This window comes from Echinops telfairi, unplaced genomic scaffold (assembly GCF_000313985.2).
Source record: "Echinops telfairi isolate 266 unplaced genomic scaffold, ASM31398v2 ScPeMD7_7424;HRSCAF=8462, whole genome shotgun sequence".
Taxonomy (NCBI): domain Eukaryota; kingdom Metazoa; phylum Chordata; class Mammalia; order Afrosoricida; family Tenrecidae; genus Echinops; species Echinops telfairi.
In genome coordinates this window covers 57,400,884-57,421,932 of record NW_022111324.1, presented here as the reverse complement: position 1 = coordinate 57,421,932, position 21,049 = coordinate 57,400,884, and the positions used below count along the sequence as shown (strand labels likewise).

General features: G+C 45.5%; 1 protein-coding gene across 1 annotated transcript in view; it reads left to right on the top strand.

Moving 5' to 3' along the window:
• Nucleotides 1-21,049, top strand: part of KCNH1 (potassium voltage-gated channel subfamily H member 1) — a 455,486-nt gene that overhangs the window by 313,505 nt on the left and 120,932 nt on the right. Inside the window, exons 8-9 of the mRNA XM_004699864.3 lie at nt 9,619-9,818; nt 16,374-16,626. Of these exons, the coding sequence (XP_004699921.2) occupies nt 9,619-9,818; nt 16,374-16,626 (453 nt within the window). The remainder of the gene's footprint in view (nt 1-9,618; nt 9,819-16,373; nt 16,627-21,049) is intronic.

Below are 21,049 nucleotides of genomic sequence, written 5' to 3'. Positions count from 1 at the left end.
TGTTTGCTTGTTTGGTTGGTTGGTTGGGTGGGTTTGGTTTTCAGTACATTCAAAGAACAACACCTTTTCAACGATGTAAAGCTATTTAGGGAGCAAGTGAAAGGGATTGTGATGGAGCATTTGCGGTGAGTAGTTGCTGGTTCAACCATTCCAACGTGAGTGCAATGATCACAACGCTAAGACATTGCTTTGAGCACTTAGCTCTGAAGACTGTTTGTCAGTTTTCATCAGGCTCACCTTAGGTTAAAACCAAAACATAGCCTTTGCAGCACATTAAGACTGCTTCTGTTAATAACGGCTGAACAAACACACCTGTTTATTTCTTACCTCTTCTGAAACCCTGCTAAAGCAACAGCAAACTTGTTGAATGAATATATACAGTCGTTTAATATATGTATTCATTTAAATAGATACATACACGTGAATTCATTTTTTTAAAGAGAAAGAAGGGGCGACAGCATCACTTTGAACACTGACAACAGTGATTGACTTGGCAAACGTGAGAGCTGACCCATCAGCTCACAGAAAGAAAACGTGGGAAAACAATTGGATCGACACCATTGCTATTTGGGGCACTCTGTAGCTGATTCCAACTCTTAGCACAGTAGAACTGCCGCACAGGGCTTCCCAGACTCTACTCTCTGTGGGAGCAGATTGCTAGTCCTTTTCTCCCTGGGAGCCCCTGCTGATGTCTGACTGTGCATATTTTGGTTAGCAGCACTTTAACCATTGTGTTATGAGGGGTCCTTGATTTATACCCTCCCTAACCAAACCAAACCACCAAACCAAACCCATTGCCCTTGACTTGATTCTGACTCCTGGTGACCCTGGGGACAGAGCAGAACTGCTCCTTTCCATTTCCAAGGCTATAAATCTTTACAGGAGCAGACAGCCTTATCTTTCTCCCTGGGAGAAGCTGGTGGGTTTGAACTGCTGACCTTCCCCTTAGTAGCTCAGTTTGTAAGCTACTATGCCACCAGGGCTCCTTTTTGAGTCATACGATAGCATCCCCAAAGGCTCAGACAATGACAGCAACAAATATTTCTGGACGTCAAGCTGAAGGTGCGGCTAAGCGAAGGAGGGCTGGTTGAAAATAGGTTTAAGAAGCAGATGCCCTCCTTCATGCCATGCACCTTGGCCATGACCACTTCTTGACTAATAGGACATCAATTTATTCTTGGAAGCTCTCAGGCCTGGAAGATACCAGGAAGTCAAGGATACTATATGAAAACAGACATGAAGGAAAATGTATATGTCGACTATTGAGACCTTCAGCCTTCTCCCCATTTGAATGCTGAATGCCGGCAGCATTCTCCAAGCAGGAGATTGACAGAATCCTCTGTGGGGCGTCTGAGCAGTACAAAAGGGCCATCCCAACACTGATGACATTGTGGGTTCTTCAGTCTACAGTGAATTCTCACAGCTGACTATCACTCACACACACACACAAGGATTTTCATCCCTTTTACTAGTGCCTCACTCTTAAATAGCAGACATCTGAGGATTTCCCTGCTTTTATAATATGGGACACAAATAAAACACACAAAATATTGAAACAAAGGTTGGAAGAAGCAAACCTAAAAGTACAGTTATCATTTATATCCTCTGAGAAAATGTGAGCATTGCATCAAGGAAATAAAAGGGAATGCCATTAAAATGGAATATTCAGAGGAGAGAAAGCTCCTGGAACTTCAAAGTATGACAGTGGATTAAAAATTAAAAAGTGCAAAAGTTAAAAGTTGAAGAACCCTCCACCAAGTTGCAGAAAATAGAAAAGAAAAAATAAGAAAATTAGATTAATCCAGGAGCCCAACTGTAGGTGAGTGTAGAATAAGAGAACAGAGAAATGGAAAAGAAGAAATCATTAAAGAAATAAGACAAGAAAATATCCTTGAAATTAGAGACATGCATTTCTATCTTGAAAGAATTTATTGAAAGCCTGGCAGGATGGATAAAAATGGAATAGTTGGAAAAGGCATGTTATGAATTTTCCAACCCACTTTTAAGTGAAGGGGCTTCGCAGGATGCTGGTGAAGAGAGGTGCAGACAACAGCCAGTGGACTAGGTCAGAGGCTCCAGGAGAGATTTATTTCTTCAAGGAGATGAATTTTATCATGTGTTTCAATATGTAAGAAGAGAGCCACCTACCTGGGAGGAGTTTGGAATTGGATCGGTGATAGACAAATGAAGAGATAAAGGCCACTTTAACCTGCAGGGAAAAGAAAATTCTCTAGGAAAGGAAAAGTAACCAGAGCATATATACAACAGAGCTCAGCCGTGATAGCAGTGTGTATTTAGTCATACTAACAGAAACACAGAAGCCGAGCTCATCAAAATGACAATCCAGCTATATTGGGAGCACGGGGCAGTGGGGAGAGGTATCTGGTATGAATGTTTGGTAAGGAAGAAATAATAAAAGAGCTAACTCCTCATTTGTTCATAGTGAAGGCTAGTGAATAATGCACAGGGGATAAGGGCACAGTCGTATAAACACGATATTCGGGTATGGACGGTCAGTAGAAAGTAATCCACAAATACAATTGAAATGAAGTGCCTCTGCAGAACTGGAAACGTGGTGAGAAGAAGAAGGGAGTATAGGGGACTAAGGACTTACTTTTAAATGTCTGGGCTACTTAAAATCTTAAGTTAGGCATAGTACAATATAGATGAGAATAAAAGCTAAGTTTTCAAAAGGAAACAAACACGTTTTCCACGCTACTCCCAAGAACTACACAAAACCATTTCTAAGTAAGCAGTGGTCCCAGATAACTCGCTCAGCTGCTAACCAAAAGACTGGAGGTTTGAGTCCACGCAGAGGCGAGCAAGCTCCTGGCAATCTACTTCTGGAAAAGCAGCCATTGAAAACCCTATGCTGCACAGTCCTACCCTGGGCCACGCTGAGTCACGGTCAACCCCATGGCAACCGCCACCTTCCTTTAAAGGCCAAAGAATACCCGATAGCTTGTCTTTCTTTGGGAAGGACTCAGCTCTTACAGTCCAAATCTGTATTTTGTTTTGGGTTGGGGAGAGCTCTCCTTACTTCTTTGTCAAAGAAGTAAGGGCCCAACTAATCCACTGTCGGGTCATCCATGGCACGGGGTCATCCATGGCACTTCTGCATTGTGAGGCCCTGCTTTCTTCACGCTCATGACCACGACCTTGTAATCTGTCTTTCCCTTCTCCGTGCCATGCTCGCACGGCTGCTCCAGTGCTAGCTGGCCTTGCCTGTCTTCTCTCCCAGGTGAGCCCAGCGGCTGTCCAGTCCGCTCTCGACTCACGGCCACGCCAGGCCCTGTGGGATCAGACTGTTGTGATCCATCGGGGTTTCATTGGCTGGTTTTCAGAAGTAGGTCACCAGGTCTTCCCTGTTTGTACGAGTCTGAAAGCTCCACTGAAATGTGTTCAGTATCATAAGCTCCTGGAAACAAAGCCATCGAGTTGATTCTGACGCATAGCGTGTACAAGACTGTAAATCTCTATGAGAGACAACAGCCATGTCTTTTTCCTGAGGAGTGGCTGATGAATTTGATCCATGTGAAATTTATTCTAGCTTTTCTTCTTTTCTCCTTTCTTTTGGACTTAGGCATTCCTGTGTTTTATCTTGGTTTTTTTGTGTGGGGGGAAGAGGTAGGGGTTATCATATGATTTTTCTTATGAGAAATTCAGGATAGGTAAATGTATAGAGACAGTACATAGAATAATACTTTCTTAGGGTTATGGCAGGAAAGGTTGGGGGGAATAGGGAAATAATAACAATGAGTAAAAAATGAAGAAAACATTCTAAAATAGATTGTGGGGATGTTTTCACAGCGCTTTTTCATATGTTGAAGCCATTTAATTATATGGTACAAGAACCATATATCAATAAAATTGTTAAATTAAAATGATCAAAAAGGAAATGGGCAAAGGATTTGAATAGATCTTTCTCCAGGAAGATATCTAAAGAGTCAGTAAGCACAGGAAGAGATGCTAACATCCTTAGTCCCCGGGAAATGCAAATGCAAACCACCATGAGCTGGCAGGACACAGTCACTACACCGGCAATAATCAAAAAGACAGACAGTAACCAGTGCTGATGAAGATGTCAAAACTGGAATCCTGATAGACGACAGGTGGGACTGTAAAACGGTGCGGCCACTTCGGAAAGTTGTTTGGCAGTTTCTCTAGTTATTACGTAGAGTTACCATAGGGCTCAGCAGTTCCAATTCTAGTTTATGCCTCGGAGAATTGAAAACATGTGTTCACATAAAAGCTTGTGTAAAAGTGCTCATGGCAGCACTATTTGGAGTAGTGAAAAATTGGAAGCTTCCCATCACTAATGAATACATGGACAAAGTGTCCACTATCCTTATGTTGTTGCTAGGTTCTAGCTCATGATGACCTTACAGTGTAGACTGGAACTTCCCTGTAGGGTTTAGTTTGTAATCATTGTCAGTTTGTTTGTTTTCCTCCCGAAGAGTGACTGGCAGGTTCAAACGGCCAAGCTTTGGGTTAGCGCTTGTGGTAGTTACATACTCTGGTGTCAATTTGGGACTTGCTAGGATTCAGAGTGAAGGGGTAGAGTCTAGTCTGTCAATCGGATCATAGCCAATGAGGCCTCTGTGTGAGCATGGCCTTCTCCTGAGGATTCTGGGAACTCAGTATTTCTTCCATGAGGTAGAAGACACTTCTCTCTCACCACTCACTCCCGTGAAGGCTCTCTACTGACAAGACACAGGGCCCCACACCCTGACAGCTGGAGAAGCCACATGCACTGACCCTGAAGCAAGCAGACCTCTGGAGCTGGAGAGGCCACGTGGAGAGCCCTGCCAGCACTGAGATGCTTACAACGCCACAGGATCCAGAAGACTTCCAACCCACCGGCTTGTGATCTTTCTGCATTCGGCGTCATTGCATGTGTTTCATGAGTCTGGAGAGGGCTTCATAGATTGGTATCAGACAAATGGGCTAATATAGGACTTATGGACTTGATCTGGACTGGGCTGGGTTGTCTTCTCGATATTCAACTGCTCTTGTATATAAACTGCTTTCCTGCAACACATTTGCGTGTTTATGAATTTGTTTCTCTAGTCTACCCGGATTAACACAGCACCCAATCGCTTAGCCTTTCTGCCACTCAAAACAAACACACAAAAACAAATTCACTGCCATTGAGTTAATGCTGGTGCATAGCAACCCTATAGCACAGGGTAGACCTGTCCCTGTGATTTTCTGAGACTGTTTACAGTAATAGAAAGCCTCATCTATCACACACTGTGACATTAGGGTTCTTTAATATCCCTGTATTAAGGGAATATTATTCAGCAACAATAGAGTAGTGAAGTATCAGTACATGTTTCAACATGGTTGAACCTTGAAAATATTATTCTGCATGGAAGAAATCAGTTATAAAACATCACATATTATACAATTTCCTTCATATGAAATGTTCAGGGTGGGCAAATATATTCAGAGAGGCAGAAAGTAGATTAGCTGTTGTCCAAGGCAGATGAGATGGGGGTGGGGGAAAAGGCTGGGGGGTGCATGCAAATGAATACAGGGTTTCTTTTAAGGCAGATGAAAATGTTCTAAATTTAGTGGTAATGGTTACATGGCCTTGCATATGCTAAAAACTATTAAATTACATACTTTCAATAGAGAAATTTTATTATATGAGAGTTATTTCTTTTAAAAAAACTTTTTAAAATTGGTCATACTGTATGATTCCAAGTATATAAAATTCCAGAAAATGCGAACTGCCCTAGAGAGACAGAAAGTGGCTGCTTAGGGCTGGCAGGGGCTGGCTGGGTAAAGGGATTGTAAAGGAGAGTGACTCCTCTCTGGAGTGATGGATGTGCTCGCTTGATTCGTATGATGTTTTTGTGAACATAGATGAACAGAATTCAAAGTTTTGGTGTAAAAGTTCCATTGTCTTTAAGTTCCATTGTTCCGCAGAAGTTTGGAAGCCTCCTTGTATATATGAGGGGATACCCCCCACCAAAAAAAAAAACAAATGATAATCTCCTCCGTGTGGAGCTTTTGTAGCATGCATTTTTCCTGCAAGGTGAGCCTCCAGCAACTTGTTCTGAGTTAGTGCACCCAGTGGCATCACCTAGGAAGGTCCAAATTGGCCACAGTAAATTTTTTGTTAAGAGCAGTTTCGCTCAAACCTCATTTTTTGTGATGGCCAATTTAAGAGAACCGTGTGTGGCTGTGAAATTTTGTTTCCTGCTCTAGAAAAATACCACAGAAACTGTTGTGATGTTGAACACAGACTACAAGAATAGCTCTATGGGAAAAACTCAAGTGTATGGGTCGTTTTCTCGTTTCAAAAAAAGTAAAATATCGACTGATAACAAACCTTGTTCTGGACTTCTGTCAACTTCCCTAACGGACAAAAATGTCGACTAGCAGTATATTTGAAGTTCATTCTACCAGGTCAGACTGTTTATCAAGCTTTCTATTTAGAGGTTCTGAAAAGATTGTGTATGCGTCCAAACGCTTAATTTGTGGCAGATGGGGGACTGGTTTTGCCACCACGACAATGCACCTGCTCAGGCAACGATGGTGCCAGTGTTTGGCAAAAAGCAGCATGCCTCTCCTTGCCCTACACACCTTACTCACCTGACCTTGTTCCACGAGACTTCTTTTTGTTTCCATGAATGAAGAGGGACATGACAGGACAGCCATTTGGCACAGTAGAAAAAGTGAAGGAAAAAGCGACGGAGGTGCTGTCAGCTGTCCAAACAGATGAGTTTGAAAAATGTTTGCAAGAATGGAATTGCAGAGTTGACAAATGTATTAAGTGTAATGGAGAGTACTTTGAAGGTGATAAGGTTGTTTTATTTTAAAAAATTAAATACATAGCTTTGGGGGAAAATTCCCTTTGAGGGGAGGTACCTCTTCATATGTAGACACACACAAAAACGGAGAGAACCGTTTAGAAACCATGGAGCTGAGCACTCTGGACCATGTGGTATAGGGAAGTTGGCGCGTGACAGGCAGACAAGGAAGGAGCCTTTAGCTATCGAGAGAAGTGGATAGAGAAGCTGAGAGGAGCAGATGGAGGAGCAAGCAGCAAGCAGGGATGGGGAAGAGAGATGCCTTGCCATGCACAGATCAGTGCTGAGCTAAAGGGCAAGGGACGCCCTCCAGAGTCAGGAGAAAATGCCTATCTCTAGAGCGGGCACCTGAATTTGGGCAATTCACCTCTAAATTGTGAGAATATTAACGTCTGCTCGTTAACAAGTCAGAAGTGTACACTTTAAATATAGCTTATTGATGCCAATATTATACCAAGTCTTACATGCAAGGAACTTTGGAGGACAGCTACTAGTCCAATTGACTGGAAGAGGCCCCTATTTGTCCTGTTCCAAAGAAAGTGACCAAACCTAGGATATGAAAATCATAGAGCAATATCACACACAGTAAACTTTTATTGAAGATCATCCCACAATAGTTGTAGCAGGACATTGACAGGGAGCTACCAGAGGATCAGGCCAGATTCAAAGAAGACACGGAACAAGGGATATCATTGCTGATTTCAGGTGGGTCTTGGCTGTTTGCGTGTGTTTTATTGGCTGTGTAACGGCACTCAACTGGGCGGGTCATAACAAACTATGGATGGGCTTGAGGAGACCAGGAATTCCAGGACACTTCTTGTGCTCTTCTAGAAAGAGCCTGGACCTAGATCAGGAAGCAGTCTTTCGAACAGACAGACGATACTCTATGGTTTCCTGTATGCACAGGAAAGGGGCGCATCAGGCTTGTCTCCTCTCACCATACGTTTTCATTCTGCATCCTGAGAAAATAGTCGGAGAAACTGGATTATATGAAGAAGGACTTGGAATCATGATTGGAGGAAGGCTTATTAACAACCTGAGACATGCAGATGACACAACCTTGCTTGCTGGATGGGCTTTGGATCGCCAATGCCCCTTGTTCACATCAATCTAATTGTTTGGGATCTTTTGATACCTGATACACTTTAGTGTTCCTGTGCAGACCTAACCCATCTGTAGATAATTGGACATCCCCCCACAAAAGGATTTCAAGAAATGGACGATTCAACCAGGGTGCAGTATAGCACCAATAAAACACACATCGTTCCTGTAGTTCCTGAAGGTTTCCTCCCCCCATTACCATGACCCAGTTCTACCTTACACATTCAGCTAGACCAGAGCACACACATGGGTACAGATAAGAGCTCTCGACACACGGAATTCAGGACAGAAATCCCTCAGCAACAGTAGTGGGAGTAGTGATGTCATGAGGGTAGCAGCATGTCCGAGGGGAGGGTGAGAAAGGGGAACCCATCACAAGGTTGGATATATAGCCCCCCTGGAGGGAGATGAATAACAAAGATATGGGTGAAGGGAGACAACAGAGGTAAGACACGAAATAACTATATATAATTTATCAAAGATTCACGAGGCTAAGAGGGTAGGGGAGAGAGGGGAAAAAAGAGGAACTGATACCAAGGGCTCAAGTAGGAAGAAACTGTTTTGGAAATGTTGATGGCAACATAAGTACAAGTGTGCTTACTACAGTTGAATGATGGATTGTTATAAGATTTGTAAGAGCCCCCCAATAAAATGATTAATAAAAAACGTGAGATTATAATTCAAGTCCTGCTGCTCCCACTGTTTTATTTTCTCTATGAGGATCAGACCTGAGTGTTTTCTTACCACCCTCTCCCCGGCAGGTGTGTGATTGTTGTTATCAACTGCCATAGGTCAACCTCAGATTCATGGCGACCCCACGAGCAATGTAATAAAGTGCTTTCTGGGCCTGCACCGTCCCCATGATAGCTTGAAGACTGGACTATGGTAGCCCACAGGGTTTCCACTGGCCGATCATCAGGCATTTCTTCATACTCTGCCATGTTCTGGGAGCTCTGATGAAACCTGTTCGATGCCATAGCAACATCAGCCTCTATGGACATGGGGGTTGAGGTGGTGGCTCTGTATGCAGTGCATTGACTGGGTATCAGACCTGGGTCATTGCAGGGAAACTGAGCCTCTACCACTAAACTAGCAGTGCCGCTTTGATGCACAGCAGGGCTGTATGATGATCATTTGCTGGTGATGCAATGGGTAAGTGCACAGCTAACTGGAACGCGAGTGGTCTGAAACTTCCCAGCCATTGCATGGGAGAACAATATGGCCGTCTGCTCTGTAAAGATCGCAGCCTTGGGAACCTTATGGGCAATTCAGATCTGTCCTATTGGGTCAAACTGAATCGGTATGGACTGAACAGAAATGGGTTTGGTTTTGCATGGTATATGCAGGGCCATATTAGACTGTCAACCTCAGGCATGGCTGAAACTTTCTGTGAGAAGGATAAAGTGAATCTGTCCAGCAGGGCTCCCATCACCACCCCACTCCCCCTTCTTTCTATCTATCTCCTCGCGTTGGCCTTGGTGCGCCCTGTCCCCATCCACCAGAGTCCTGCCTCCACAAGTTTATCCTCATGGTTTGGTGTAAGGGACCCTTTCTTCTCCTGCGATGGAGCAGGACAGTCTGCCTTGCTAGGGCAATGGCAGCACCAGCCATGGGCCTCCTGTGAATCAACTGGATATCTTGGGTCTTGACTCAGAGAACACTCACATGTGGTTTTTCCTTCTTTGCCTCACTCTAGCACTTCTCTATGCCACCATCTTTGGGAACGTGACAACCATTTTCCAGCAGATGTATGCCAACACCAACAGGTACCATGAGATGCTCAACAGTGTTCGGGATTTCCTGAAGCTCTACCAAGTGCCAAAGGGCTTGAGTGAGCGAGTCATGGATTACATCGTGTCCACCTGGTCCATGTCCAGAGGCATTGATACAGAGAAGGTAAGGAGTGGGTGATACTTTCCCCAGTCTGAGCTGAAGGCTCTCCTAGGACAGTGATTCCCAAGGCTGGATGTGTGTCACCTGTTGTTCACTTGGATAATTTTGGATTTCTAGGTCTTACCTCTAGAGGTTTGGATTGCTTCCAGCTCAGCCTTATTCAAGACTAGTAAATTAGAGCCATTATTTAAGCAATTGGAAAGGCATGGATAGTCTCCCGGGGAAGAGAGAAACTGGAAGTCTAATTATGCAAGACAGCATTTCCTGAAGGTGAATGATGATAAGAATCAGGACTGGGACTAGGGTGAGGCCATCAGTTTTACTGGTTTTCCCATTGCTTCAGGCCCCGATAGGTCACAACTCTGTTACTGAGCCTACGTGCATTTTAAAAGCTGATATTTTCTTCCCCATGGATTCTTTGATATAAAGAAATTATTTTGCATTTTTGTCTTAAACGGTGATTCATCTTCCACCCTGTTTCTTGGCACTCCCTTCCATGCTACATCCTAAGCCAATGTCTGGCTTATTTTGCCCTAATCCCAGCCCTGATAAGAATCCTAAGATGTTGCTCGTTAAAAACATCTTCTTTCCCCATCCTTCGATCTGTGGGGTCAGAATTTGGGTCTGCGGGAAAAGTGGAACTCTGCATTTCTAACAGCAGTCCAGGTGATCCCATTCGTCAGGCCCACCCCGAAAGCCACAATCAATGCGTGTGCCTCATCGTCAGCTGACTCGTCCAGGACATCACGTAGGCCCCTCTCTGGGCCTCAGTTACCGTACCCCAAACACAAGCACATCACCTGAGAAATGGACGTGGTAGTAACCCCCCTGCCTCTCTAAACGTCCTAGTATTTTAGATGCTTTTCAATAAGGTGAGGAAAATTCGATGGTACTTGAATGAATAAAAGGAAGATGCAGTTGACTTTCTGCTATTCTAGATGGATTGCCTGCTTTGTGTATTTTTTTTATAACAAAGCTTAATTCTAGGTCATATTGCCTCTGATTTCTAGTCATTCCAATGGCACTCACTTCTTGTATTCCAATCTTCCAGGGCTCAGAGAATCTAGATTCCTTTCAATGTCATTGTTATTGTTCCATACAGTGAGGTCGCTTCTGACTCACAGCAACCTGATGTACGATAGGACAAAACACCGCCGGTCCTGTGCCGTCCTGACAGTTCTTATGTTTGAGCCCATTGTTACAGCCACTGTGTCAAAGCCTCTTGGTGAAGGCCTTCTTCTTCTCCTCCTCCTCCTTCTCTTCCTCCTCCTCCTCTTCCTTCTTCTTCTTTAAATCATTTTATTGGGGGCTCATAAAACTCTTATCACAATCATACATCCATCCATTGTGTCAAGCACATTTGTGCATCTGTTGCCATCATCATTCTCAAAACATTTTCTTTCTAGTTGAGCCCTTGGTATCAGCTCCTCATTCCCCCCACCTCCCTCCATCCTCCCTCCATCATGAGCTCTTGATAATTTATAAATTATTGTTGTTGTTTTCATGTCTTACACTGACCGATGTCTCCCTTCACCCACTTTTCTGTTGTCCATCCCCCAGAGAGGGGGTTGTACATAGATCATTGTGATCAGTTCTCCCTTTATCCCTGCCCCCCACTTCCCTTTCCCCTCCTGATATTGCTACTCTCATTATTGATCCTGAGGGGTTTATCTGACCTGGATTCCATGTGTTTCCAGCTCTTATCTGTACCAGTATACATGCTCTGGTCAAGCCTGATTGGTAAGGTAGAATTGGTATCATGACAGTGGGGGAGAGGAAGCATTAAAGAACTAGAGGAATGTTGTAAGTTTCATCTGTGCGATACTGAACCTTGACTGGATCCTCCCCATGACCCTTCTGTCCAGTTGCCTACAAATGGGCTTTGGGTTTCCACTCTGCACTCCCCCTCACTTACAATTATATGATTTTTTTGTTCTTTGATGCCTGATACCTGATCCCATTGACACTTTGTGATTACACAGACTGGTGTGCTTCTTCCATGTGGACTTTGTTTCTTCTCAGCTATATGGCTGCTTATTTTCAAGCCTTTAAGACGCCAGATGCTATATCTTTTGATAACCGTGCACCATCAGCTTTCTTCAACACATTTGCTTATGCACCCACTTTGTCTTCAGCAACCATGTTGGGAAGGTGAGCATCATGAAATGCCAGTTTAATAGAACAAAATGTTCTTGCATTGAGGGAGTACTAAAGTAGAGGCCCAATGTCTGTCTGCTACCTTAATACTAAACCTATAAATATATGCATATAGGTCTATTTCCTTGTTTCCATATATAAATATATATACATATGTACATGCCCGTATTCATACCTCTATAAATGGAAGACCTTCTTCTTTTTCCCTGCCCCTCTACTTTACCAAGCATGATGTCCTTCTCCAGGGACTGGTCTGTCCTAACAATATGTCCAAATTATGTAAGATGAAGTCTCCCCATCCTTGCTTCTAAGGAACATTCTGGCTGTACTTCTTCCAAGACAGATTTGTTTGTTCTTTTGACAGTCCATGGTACTTTCAATATTCTTCACCAGCACCATAATTCAAATGCTTCGATTTTTTCCTTTTCTTTTATTCAATATCTAATTTTCACATGCATCAGAGGCAATGGAAAATACCTCATTCATCTTAGTCCTCCCAATCACATTTGGTCATCTTTGCTTTGAGTTGTAATCCATACTGAAGACTGCAATCTCTGATCTTCATCAGCAAGTGCTTCAAGTCCTCCTCACTTTCGGCAAGCAAAATTGTGTCATCTGCATGTCTCAGGTTGTTAATAAGCCTTCCACTGATTGTAATGCTGAATTATTCTTCATATAATCCAACTTCTCTGATTATTTGCTCAGCATACAGATGGAAGAACTATAGTGAGGGAATACAACCCTGACGCACACCTGTCAAGATCTTAAGCCATGTAGAATCCCCTGGTTCTGTCCACACAGCTGCCACTTAATCCATTGCAGGTTATTCCCATTCTGCTCCAGTCTATCCATATTTGGTTATGTTCCACACCGTTTATGACTTTATGTATTCGATAAAACACAAGCAAACATTTTTCTGGCATTCTCTGATTTCAGCCAAGATCCATTTTGACATCAGCAATGTTATCCCTTATTCCACATCCTCTTCTGAATCGGGCCTGAACCTTGTCAATGTACCGCTACATCCATTGTTGGATGATCTTCAGTAAAAGTTTACTTGCATATGATATTAACAAAACTATCCTATACTTTTTGAGTTCTGTTGGCTCACCTTTCTTTGGAATAGGTACAAATATGGGTCTCTTCCAGTCAATTGAACAAGTAGCCGTCTTCCAGATTTCCTAGCATAGATGAGGGAGTGCTTCCAGTTTTTCATCAACTTGTGGAACCATTCCAATTGGTATTCCATCAATTTCTGGATCCTTGATTTTGGCTAATGCTTTTAGGGCAGCTTGAACTTCTTGGTTCAGTACCATTGATTCTTACTCAGATGCTACCTCAATGTTAGAACTAGTAAAATGAAAAGATAGCATCATTACCAAAATAACTTAGGACATAGTCAAAGTTAGTTCCAAAGACTTTGGGATTGGTCATCCATACTCCTGGTTTTCCTCCATTATAATAGTCAGTCAAGAGTTGGTAGTTTAGTGGGAATCAAATGACATTTGATTAGGCCAATATCTGCCATTCATACAACAGTGACACAGCACCAGCCATCATTTCTTTAGAAACACAAAGTACAAATATTTTGTATTTACCTGAATGCCTGGTCCTGGACTAATGTTTACCCAGAATTCTCCATTTAGACTTCACACATACTTTGGAGGGAGATGAGGACGCAGAGGCCCAATGGATTTTACGGACTACCCTAGGTCATACACAGTTAAGAAATGGGAAAGTTAGGATTTGAGCCAGTTTTGTCTGACTCCAAAGCTTACGTGTTTCTCCTGCTATTATCCTTTGGTTGTTAATTCTTAATTAAAACATTTACTGAAAGGAAGAAGGCTAAGTCTAACTGGGGTGTTTCTGGTTTCTCAAATGGGCTAGTCATCAATTTAGAGCAGGGCTTAGCCCCTGGTTTTGCCAGTCACCAGCCACAGACTGGTCCATCATGCCTGTTCATCTCTTTCAACAATGCCCTAGGGCTGGTGCTGGGTGGGTGCCTGGCAGCTGATGGAGCAGAAAGGAACTTTGATCTCTTTGTCTGCGGCTCCTTTTCCCAGGGGCCAGGATGCTTTTGTAAATCTAGTTTTCTGGAAATTGGACCTTCCCTGCTCTCCCTACAGTTGGGCTGGGCAGCTACCCAAGGCAGACAGCACAGTCAGCATGTTCCCTCTGTTGCCTTCCTCACTAGCTCTCTTTCCTGAAGGGCTCTGGGATTTGCCCCAGGTTTCAGGCCCGTGGGCACCCAGGCCGGTTGTGGCTGCTCCTCCTGGCACTGGTTTCTGGCAGGAAACTGCTTGTCCCCACCTGGCCCTGCTTTCTCCTTCTCCATATCTTTATCTTGTATTAGTTGAGGCAAACACGTATGTATTCAAACATTTGACAGCTCAACAGTTTTCACATGAACAATTCAAATACATTCAGCATGTTGTGCAACCGTCACCATTATCCCCTGAATCCTCCCACCACCATGCATAGAAACATGCAGCCCTTTTACCTAAGGGCCATGCCATTCCAGATCAGAAGGGTCAGTGGTGACCAGGGGAGCCATCTGGGTGTGACCAGTAGTGAATTGGTGGCCTTGAGCATGTCATGTTCCTCTGAGCTTCAGTTTCCATGTCGGTACACCTAGATGCTTGATGGCCTATAGCATTCTTTGGGCTGTGACCTTCTGGGATCTCAAGCCTCTCTCCAGATGACTTGTTGCTGCTGCTTCAACAGCAACAACAACACAATCATCTGCGTGTATGGAGCCCTTGCTGTGCACCCAGCATTTGTGCCAGGACTGTGTCCCCAGCCCCTCATGGAACCCTCAGGACCACGCTGTACTCAAGTTGGAAAATGAAGAGCCTGCAGAGAAGCTGAGGACTGCTTAGGAGTGTGACTTCTGAGTGATGGAGCTGGGCCTTGAGTTCAGATTGGTCTGGTCCTAAAGCTGCTTTTCTTCACCCTGACCTTCCAGCTTCATTCGCCACCTCTTGGGTGACATCTCCCTATCACTGCCACCCAGATCTTCAAGCACCAAATGAATGAGACCTTCTCAGAATCAAGCAGCGAGGGAGGTGGACTGGGTGGGCTGTGGGATCAGGGGTCCCATAGTTGATGCCTTCCCTCAGGCAGAAGTGGTCAAGACTGCCCCTCCACCTGCACCTCCCACCCCCATCCCTCCGTGGGGTGTGCAGAGTCGAAGGGCTGATGGAGGTGACGGATGGCCGAGGCCGACTCTAATTTTTCCAATCCAGCGTCCCTCGTCTCCTCACATGTACTCTCCAGCAGCTCTGGGAATGGTGCCCATGAATAAAACATTGTTCCCATGCCAGGGCCTCTGCCAGCAAAGCCCAGCCCAGGGGAAAGCAAATATTTAAAGGTGACCGCACCTGGGGGATAAATCTTGGTTCCGAACCGCTGGGCACAGTTTTGACATGACATTCAGAGCATTCCTCCCTTTCTGGTGTTAAGCTTGGAGATAAGACGGCCCAAATTAAATCGGTAGTTATGCAGGAAACTTGTTTTTAATGAGCCTCAAGGAGAGAGGTACTTATCATGCACGCGAACCAAGTTGGGATTTTTCTCTTTGCCTTGGCCAGTCAGCCAAACCCCCTCATTTTCTCTCGTCCTGCAACCTGACAGCTAAAAAGGCCCACAGAGAGACAGGGCTGATGCTGAGCCCTGTTGGGGACCCGCACTTCCCGGGCAGGATGCCACTGAGTGCTCACAGATCAAACCACCATCCATCGAGTCCCTGTGATCTCCTGGCAACCCATGGCAGAGCTGACCTGTGCTCCAAGAGCTCTCCATGGCTGAGTGTTCTTTTCTTTTCTTGTTTGGAACTACGTTTCCGGGCCTTTCTTTGGAGATGTCTCTGGGTGGACTTGAACCTCCAGCCTTTTGATTAGCAGCTAAGCACATTGACCATGGGGCCACCCAGGAACTCTTAAGCCGAGGCTGGCAACCTGCATTTTACAGGAGAAATGAGCGTGGAGAGCAGCTCAGTGATGGCATGCCTTGTGGCCCCAGCCTGTTTCACAGGAATGTGAGCTTCACAAGGGCACAGGCCGATGACAGTCTTGTTCACTGGTGCCTCACTCACTGCCAGTCAGGCGATTCTGACTCTGGCTCCACAGGGTGGGGTAGCACATCCTGTGTGCATTTCAAGGCTTTAAATAGGGAAGAGAAAGGCTCAGTCTTCTGTGGAACTCACTGTTGCTGGGTCTGAACCGGTTACCTCTTGGTTAGCCCCCCAACTCATAACCTGCTATGACATCAGGGCTCCTGGTCACTAGTGCCTAGAAGAGTTTCTATAGGGCAGTGGGTGTTGCTTCTGCCCTGGGGTACAAGGAGCCGTGGGTTGTCAGTCACAGTAGAACCTTCATGCTCTTTCCTCCTGTGCCTTGTCAGGTCCTGCAGATCTGTCCGAAAGACATGCGAGCTGACATCTGCGTGCACCTGAACCGCAAGGTGTTCAAGGAGCATCCAGCCTTCCGGCTGGCCAGCGACGGCTGCCTGCGGGCCCTGGCCATGGAGTTCCAGACTGTACACTGCGCCCCGGGGGACCTCATCTACCACGCAGGCGAGAGCGTGGACAGCCTCTGCTTTGTGGTCTCCGGCTCCCTGGAGGTCATCCAGGACGACGAGGTGGTGGCCATCCTAGGTATGTACGCGTTGTCTTTGCTGGACCCTGCCAACCAGAGATAGCTCCTTGGGGCATGGGCGATTGTTAGTATTCACCCAGTTCTCCAATAAACACATCTTGGAATGCCCTTTATCTGAGTGCCTTTGGGGGACGAGTTACTGGGGGCACTCGGGGTGCTTTAATGACAAAATAATAGGTATTTTTCCCTTCAAACAAAAGGCAGAAGGACAATTAAGCAGGCGGCAGCAGTACAGTGGACACAGCAGAATCCAGCCCAGTATGCCCACTGTCAGGGGAAGCTTCCTAGAAGAAGTGACACCTGGGCTGAAGTTCAGACCTTGAGAAGGGAGGGTTGAGTACTTTAAATAGAGGTGGAAGCTGCTGTGAAGTCCTGCAGAGAAAGAGAGAGCTGGGGCAACGTGTGGGGAGAGTAGAATCCAATTCAACCGAGGAGGTTCAAGTGGCTCTGTGTGGCTGGAACATCCAGAAAAAGAAGGGTCGTTTTGGCAGGTGAGGCTGGAGAAGGAGCCAAACAGGACGCATGGCAGGTGTCAGTAGACTCTGGCAGTTTGAGGAAGGGACTTGGTTTTAATTTGGAGGAGCCAAGGAAGGGTTAAATCAAGGGAGAATGGTGGCCAGATAGGCATTCAGAGAAGCAACTGGAGTTGCAGTCTGGAGAGTAGGTTCAAGGGGAAGGGTGGGGACAAGGATATGAGTTTGGAAACATGTTACCCAGGGCCAAGTGCATGGTGATCTTGACTAAGACTGGTGGGCAGATGAGAAGGAACAGATGGAGCTGAGTCAGTTAAGAAGGAGACTGGATGGAACCTGATGATGGATTTGCTGTGAGGGAGAAAGGAGCAGTCAAGAATGGCTGCAGGGCTTCGCACGTGCATCATGGGGAGGCTGGGGGCCATGTCCCATTCTAGGAAACAGACGAGGAGGAGCAGAGCCATTGGGAGACACGTTGGTCTTTGAGACGTTGAACATCCATGGCCCGTGGGAGAGATAGCTCGTGGGCTGAGGTCCCACGAAAACAGCACTTTATTGGGACATGTCCACCTCCTGAAAGGAAGGCAGTCATCAAAATAGATAGCACTTATGGGTCCTCTGTTCTGTGCCAGGCTATACCAAAACCACAAACCAAACTCACAGCCATCGATTCAATGCTGACTCATAGCGATGCCCTGTGGCTTTCCAAGACTTTACCTACAGATTCTCATGTAGTCCTTACAGAAACCTTATGAGTTGGTTTCATTCGCCCATTTCGTAGATGAAGCCAGAGAGGTGAAGGGATTTTCCCAACCAGGCCGATGAGGTCCCAGGAGCCAGCATCCTCCAAACCTTTGACTCAGTCCTAATGATGAATAATGTAGTTTCCTGACCTGGGCACAGCAAGCCACTTCAGACATATATCTTCTTATTTGCATGTGATTTTTACAGGAAACTGAAGTGGGGGGAGATTAAGTTACACTGGAGTCGTTATTTAACTTCAGGTCTAAGTAAACACATGTTACTGACAGCTCTTGTCAAGTTGATCCCAGACATGTGGTGGCCCAATGCACAATGAGACCACACCATTGTGATCTTTAAGGCTTTCACTGGCTGATGTTTGTGATAGATTGCCAGACCTTTCTTCCTACTCTGTCTTCTTCCGGAACCACTGAAACCTGTTTAGCATCACATCAGCACAGCAGCCTCTGCTGCTACGTGATTGATGCCTGCACGTGAGGTGCTTGACCAGCAATCAAACCCAGGTCTTCCACATGGAAAGTGGGAATTTTACCACTGACATATCATTGCTCCCTGGGGAGAGATCCAAAAAATCCAAACTCACTGCCATCGAGTTGATACTGACTCACAGCCACCCGATAGAGCTACTCCTGTGAGTTTACAAGACTATGACTCAATAGGCGGGTAGAAGGCCTTGTCTTTCTACCTTGTCGTGGCCATTGGTTTTGAATTGCTAACCTTTTGGGGTTGCAGCCCAACGCATAACCACTATGCCACCAGGGCTTCTTGAAGATACATAGGTATTAGTCTTTAATGGCCAAACTTTGTTCCTGCTCGATTTTGGAGTGTACAGGATTGTACCCTTCTTACTCAGCTGGCCCCAAGCCAACTTGCCCTCTTGATTGCATGCTGCCATGCTCAGCCCAAGGATGATTTCAGTTCCTTCATATGTGCTGTCAGATGGTCATAGGGAGACTTGGGGAGGGGGGTGGGGAGGGAGGCTGAACTCCTCAGGGGAAAATAGACATTCTGATTGTCAAGGCACCCTCTTGAGGTCCGCAGACGCATGCTGTTCCGTGCCTCCTCGCCTTCCTCATCCAGAGGAGTGAGATTGGGCTGTGTTTAAGGAACAAACGCATGAAGATTAAAGACAATGTTTTAGTGCGTCTGATGGGAAAGGGCACATGCTCTCGGGAGACCTGGTGGCACAGCGGTCATGTGTTGGACTATGATCCTCAAGGTCAGCAATTGGAGAGCACCAGCCAGCCCCTCCTTGGGAGAAGGAAGGGCCTTTCTCATCCTGTAGAGGTATATTCTGGAAATTCTCAGGGGGCAGTTCTACTCTGCCCGGTAGGGTCACAATTAGTTGGCATTGACTTGATGGCAGTGGGTTTGCACATTGCGCGTTTCCCTGGGTGACGAGAATGACTAGGGAGTCTACTTTCAATTTGAATGGACTCTTTGGTCTAAGGTAGGAGCTTGGGGCTGTCTTTCACCTGATCACTCACTTTTCCAAGGAATCTAATCTTAGGACCAGTCCTATGTCCCTTACTTATGCATGCTCAGGGTCGCCTTAATGCCTGGCCTTAAACAGCTAAACTATTAGGAGCTTAGTTTGGATGCCTAGACTTGGGCATGCAAATATGTCGAAGAGGCAAGTGTACAGAGATCAGTGTTTATCAGTGGTTCCCAGAGATGGAGGAAGAGGGTTGGGTGAGCAAGATACAACTGTTAGGGGGAGACAGAAGCCCTGTTGAGTGCGACAAAAATCTGTGGGAGCTGTTTAACAGAGATGGTTGCAAACATGGTGAACGGAATTCAGGCTGCTGGACTGTACATGTGCAAAGTATGGGAACAGCCACCATTTTGTTACCTAGACATTTAATACCGTGAGAAAAGGCACAACTAAACCAAACTAAGCCAAACCCTCTGGGTCACAATGATTCCCCCCCAGTGCATGACACAGGCACTGGACTCGGCTACCTTTCCTTCCTTTGCCTCTGGAGTCGCCATGAGTTGAGGGCAAACTCAACAACAGCTAACCACAGCGGCAGCACCGAAAACCCTGTGCCGCCAGAAGTCCGGAGGAAGAAGAGTGCCCAGGGCTCCTCGGTGGTAACGCCTGGAGGGCTTAGGGAAAAGCCCAGCCTCGCCCGGCTCCTGCCCTTGCTCACTTGTCTCTTATTAACAGCTTACTCGTTTACATTCTGCCTTCTGCTAGTTGGCTTCCTCCTTCCAGTTCTTATATTCCACCCCCACTCTCTGTTTAATTTTAGCACAGACTCCCAGAATGAGGAGAAGGGTCAGTCTTCATAACTGGATGTGTTTAGTATGTGTTAAAAATAGCACTCTCTAATGAGAGTTCTCCCAGCCAAAAGTAACAACACAGAAACACTGCCCTTGAGTTGGTTCCAACTTCTAGCAGCCCTATAGAACAGGAAAACTGCTACATCGAGTTTTCGAGGCTATATTCTTTCTGAAGAGGAACCCTGTTGGCATTGTGTTACTCGTTGGGCTGTTAACTATAAGGTTGGCAGTTCAAAACCACCAGCCGCTCCTCTGGAGAAAGATGAAGCTTTTTACTTCCATAAAGATTGTATAGTCTTGGAGATCCGCAGGCGAAGTTCTATGCTCTGCCCTACAGGGTCACTATGAGTCAGAGCAACTTGATGGCGGTGAGTTTGGGCTTTTATTCTTTAGGACAGCAGACACCCTCTCCTTTCTTCACTGGAGCAGTTGGTGTGTTTGAACTGCCAACCTTTCAAGTAGCATCCCAGCACCTAACTCATTGAGCCACCAGGTCTCCTTCAAGAATCTTCCTCATCAGCGCTCTTCACACTCTCTCAAGCACAACCCATATACAAAATACATACATGTGGCCTACGAATGTACACACACGTGCACCATTATATATGAAACTAAGTATTTACTCTTGTTATATAAATGCAACTGGATATTTTCTTTTAGATTTTCTTTCATGTAAAAAAAAAAAGATGTGTGTGGTGGTGGGGGGGCATGACCAATTAAACTGCTGTCTTGACCTATCCACAGCTCCAATTTGAAAGCACAGTCCCCCCAGCCCAGACGATTTCTCTCCTGGATTGAAAGCCTTGCTGTCCCTTGAGGACAGAGAACACGTCAGATAATATCTTCCTATCGCCGCCTCTTTGATAGTCCCTGCCTGGTCTTTTTTAATTTTTTTTTTTTT